Source organism: Monoraphidium neglectum (assembly GCF_000611645.1).
Source record: "Monoraphidium neglectum strain SAG 48.87 unplaced genomic scaffold scaffold04757, whole genome shotgun sequence".
Lineage (NCBI taxonomy): Eukaryota > Viridiplantae > Chlorophyta > Chlorophyceae > Sphaeropleales > Selenastraceae > Monoraphidium > Monoraphidium neglectum.
The window spans coordinates 1-4,001 of record NW_014008872.1 but is presented as its reverse complement, the minus strand read 5'-3'; the positions used below and the strand labels follow the sequence as shown (position 1 = coordinate 4,001).

The window sequence follows — 4,001 nt, the reverse complement described above, 5'->3', positions numbered from 1 at the left end:
CCACCACCAGAAGCAGCAGCAGCAGCAGCAGCAGCAGCAGCAGCAGCAGCAGCAGCAGCAGCAGCAGCAGCAGCAGCAGCAGCAGCAGCAAGGTCAGCAGCAGCAGCAGCAGCAGCAGCAGCAGCAGGAGCAGCACCAACAGCAGCAGCAGCACCACGACTCACAGTCCAGAAAGTGGACGTAGTACACCGTCCCGCCATCCTCCTGCCGCGTGTCCAGCACCTCTGCCGGGTCTGCAGCGCCCAGGAGGCCGCACAAGTCGTGGGGGCCGGGGCGCTTCGGACTAACGTGCCAACACATTGAGGCTAGCAGCCGCGCGTGCCGGAAAAACTGAGGCTAGCGGCCGCGTGCGTCCCGAGAGGGGCAGGGGGTGCACCCCTGCAGGAGCCGGCAGCGCCACCCCAGGGGATGCTGACAGGCCTGTGAGGCAGCACTACACGCCCGCAGCCCCCCACCGCTCACGTGTCTGGCCGTCGAAGCCCGCTACACACTGGATTTTGGATCCCACTGCAAACTGCGGGCGGCGGCCGATTGGAGCAGGGGCGCGAGCGCGGCTTTGTTGCAGTGCGTCTCGCGGCCCTCAGTCCTGCGGGCTGCCGTCCTGCAGCGAACAGCGCAGCGGCGGCAGCATCCCTTCCTGGGGGCTCGCTGCGATGGTGGTGGCCAGAGCACAGGCTCCAGCTCGTGCTGGCCGGGGCCGTGCGGGCGCATGTACACGAGTGCAGTGCGCACAGCGCGGGCAACGCAGCATGCGGCACGCTGGGCGCCATCGCATGCAACACGGTTGTGCCCGCCCTGCATCCTAGCACGCTACACAGACGAGTCATTCCGACGGGGGCCCTCCCGCTTCGAGAGGCTTTCGTGGTGTTGAGCGCGCACATCAGCGATCACACCCCCACTTCACCCTTGCACACCTGCTCTGGAGACTTTTGTCGCCCAGAGGTGGACGGCTCGCTTCCACCTCCACGCGCCATGTTCCCTCGCACGGTGGCCGTGCTGTCAAGGGGCAAGCTCTACAGCACAAGATCGATGCAGACACAGCCACGATTCTTTTAGATAACAAAATTTTGCACTCTTCATTCATAGGAGGCGCTGACATTGGTTGTTAAGGGTGGCTACACACCAGACGACCTTGCTGCTGCTCACCTTGGGGTGCGACAGGGAGAGCAACCAAGTTCACCAGGCCCGTATGCCTGTCCCTTCCAAATGACGTTTAACACTCGTTGAAGCCATGCCGCGTCCTTGGAGATAGCCCCACCAGGGCCTGGTTCGGTTGTTTCAGCGCCAGGGGCGTCCTTGGGGCAGAAATCTGCCGCGAGGGTGCGCTTTGCATCGCGTCTATCTGCGGCCGGAGGCTTCGGAGGTTGCACGGTCCTCGCGGCGGCAGCGAGGCGCGCTGCGCGCCGCGTGCGGACGCTCGCTTTTTTGGAGCTGCTGCAGCCATGGCGAGCCGCTCGGATGAGCTCCTGTCGGACCTGGGGTTCGTCTCCTACAACGCGATGGTGAGCGTGACCTGCGGGCAGCGCAGCGGGGTGCGCTGCGACCCATGAGGGCCCCCCTTCAAGCATGGCAGCACGTGAAGTGGGGGCTCTGTCGGCATCTCCTGCGCAACGGCGCCGAATCGCCCACGGCGGCCGGCCCCCCTCCCGCAGGCGCTGGCGCTGGCGCCGGCGACCATCGCGCAGCTGGCTCTGCGGCACTGGCGCGGGGAGGAGACTCTGGCCTCCACGGTGCGCCGCGCACAGACGATTGCTCGCTCAAAACGCCCTCGATGCGGGCGCTTCCCTCCGGCGCCCCTCCCACGCCTCCGCCGTGCCGACTTTCCTGGCGCGGACGCTTCCATAAAGCGCTCTGCTGTGGAACCAGCCTTTTTGTGGAACCAGACTCAGAAAACTTTGCACCCCCTCAAGCGTCGGCATCGCGTCACGCCATTAGTCACGTGTTGCACCCGTGACATCAAGGGTTTGCCTGCTCGGAGGCGCCGGCGGCCGCCGTCCGTGCGCCGCCGCGGTACAGGCGGCTGACCCCGCGTGGGCGCGGCGCGTCCCTCCCCTCCCCACCCGCAGTGGCAGCGGCTCGGCGGCTGCCGCGTGCGGCGCCCCAAAGGACCCCTCATCTGGTTTCACGCCCTCACAGTCGGTGCGCGGCTGCGCCTACTCTTAAGACTCGAACCGCGGCCGCCCGGCCAGCGGCGAGCACCGCAGCCAGCGTGTCGTGTGCGATCGTTGTCTCGAAGGGGGGGCGAGCAGCGGCGGCTATCCCCGGAGCCTGGCTGGTGCGAGGCCCAATGATTTGCTGATGCCCGCGCCCGCTTGAACCTATCTGCTGCGCAGGCGAGTGCGCGGTGGCGCTCCCGGTGGTGTTCAGGTGTCTTCTGGTGAGAGCAGGCGGGAGGGGAAGCGTCTGCCGGCTGCATTGTCGTGCCTGCAGGCGCGTGGGCGGGGCATGAAGGCTCTGGCGACCGCGCGCGTCCACCCACGCACCCGCCAACGCTCCAGATGGCGCGCAAGCGCGCGCTCTCGCTCGCACAACACACGCAGCATTCAGGCTCGCACGCACTCAACCCCCGTCTCCTATCCATTCCCTGCATTGACAATGGCCCCCCGCACCATGTGCGCCCACACGCATCCAATCCACCCACAGCAATCAAGCCCTCCCCGCCATCCACGCTTGCCACCACACACACACACACACACCCCACCCCCCTACAAGCGAATCCAGAATACACACATGCCCCCGCCCGAAAAAACAGCTGATGTGAAACGCAAACCAACCAATTCCTGGCCCTCAGGAGTACAACGAGAATGTCCGCGTGCTGCTCACCACCGGCACACCAGAGGCGCACGCGCTGCTGGCCGGCAGCCTGCCACGCCGCGTGGTGCTGCAGTGCGCGCCCTTTGAGAACGCGGCATCAGTCACACTGTTCCTGCGCAGCTGGCGGCCGCAGGTGAGACCCTTGCTCTGTGCGGCACAGGGGGTGGGTGGGGCCCCGCCGCCGCCGCCGCTGCCAGGCAGCTGCACACGTTGTTGTGCGCTGCTGCTCGACCCTTATTGTCAGTCATATGCCTTGGGTGGAGCGTCGATTTTGGCATGGAGATGCAGCACTTGACAGCGAGCCGCCGCCAATCCCCCGGGGTTAAATTGTCACCCCTCCTGCCGCAGGTGGCCGTGTTTGTGGAGTCGCCGTCTTGGCCCATGCTTGTTGAGCTGGCGGGGCGGGCGGGGCTGCGGCTGGCCCTGCTGAACGCGCGCATGGGGAGCAGGTGACCTGGGGGCGGGTGACCTGGGCTGTGTGTGCGTGGAGGTGTGTGCGTAGTGATTGGTGGTGTGTGCAATATCTTGTTGCAGAGTATGTTATGGGCTTGAGTGTACGTGCATGGGTGTGTGTGTGTGTGGGGGGGGGGGTTGCGCGCGCATGCGTGCGTGTTTGGGGGGGGGGGTTACCAGTGCGGTGTTGAAGTTGGTGGCAGCTAAGGCGTCCGCTTCGCAGCGGGGCAAAGGGCGCTGTGCTGCGAGCCGCCGGGCAAGCCGGGCGCGCGGCGCGGGCCCCGGCACAGGCGCTGCCACGCAGAGGAATTCCTGGGGCGCGAGGGGCCCCCGCTGACCAGCCCTTTGAAACAAAACACGACGCGGCCCCGCGCCAGCGTCGTCCACTGCCACATTTGTCCTCCTCGACCCCTGTGCCTCCCAACCCTTTACATTCCCCAAGTTCCCCCTCCCCCCCTCCCCCCCCCCCAAAGCTGGTTCCTGCGCTACTTCTACCGCCCAGTCAGCCGCGCCCTGCTGGGCCGAGTGCTGTCGCGCTTCACCCTCATAGTGCCGCAGAGTGACGTGGTGCGCCCGCGGTTTTGGGAGGGGGCGGGGTGTGAGGAAGGGATGGAGGACGTGGCGGCTTGCAGGGAGGGGCGGCGCGGTTCCTTGCTTTTGCACCCGTTCGCTGCGGCCCCTCGTCGCTGCGCCTGCCGCGGTTGCGCGGCACGCAGGCGCGCGCGGTCCCACCC

General features: G+C 66.9%; 2 protein-coding genes across 2 annotated transcripts; both read left to right on the top strand.

Moving 5' to 3' along the window:
* Positions 1 to 10: 10 nt before the first annotated feature.
* On the top strand, positions 11 to 184 carry MNEG_14780 (hypothetical protein; the record flags this gene model as incomplete). Its single annotated transcript, XM_014036750.1, has 1 exon — positions 11 to 184. A coding segment is annotated over one exon (174 nt), but the record flags the coding sequence as incomplete, so codon positions are not given.
* A 1,258-nt stretch (positions 185 to 1,442) lies between these two features.
* On the top strand, positions 1,443 to 3,267 carry MNEG_14779 (3-deoxy-D-manno-octulosonic-acidtransferase; the record flags this gene model as incomplete). The annotated part of the gene is made up of 6 exons (XM_014036749.1): positions 1,443 to 1,502; positions 1,653 to 1,730; positions 2,067 to 2,139; positions 2,334 to 2,377; positions 2,792 to 2,947; positions 3,163 to 3,267. The coding sequence occupies 6 exons, from the start codon at positions 1,443 to 1,445 to the stop codon at positions 3,265 to 3,267; spliced, it is 516 nt and encodes a 171-aa protein (XP_013892203.1).
* Between the last annotated feature and the right edge of the window lie 734 nt (positions 3,268 to 4,001).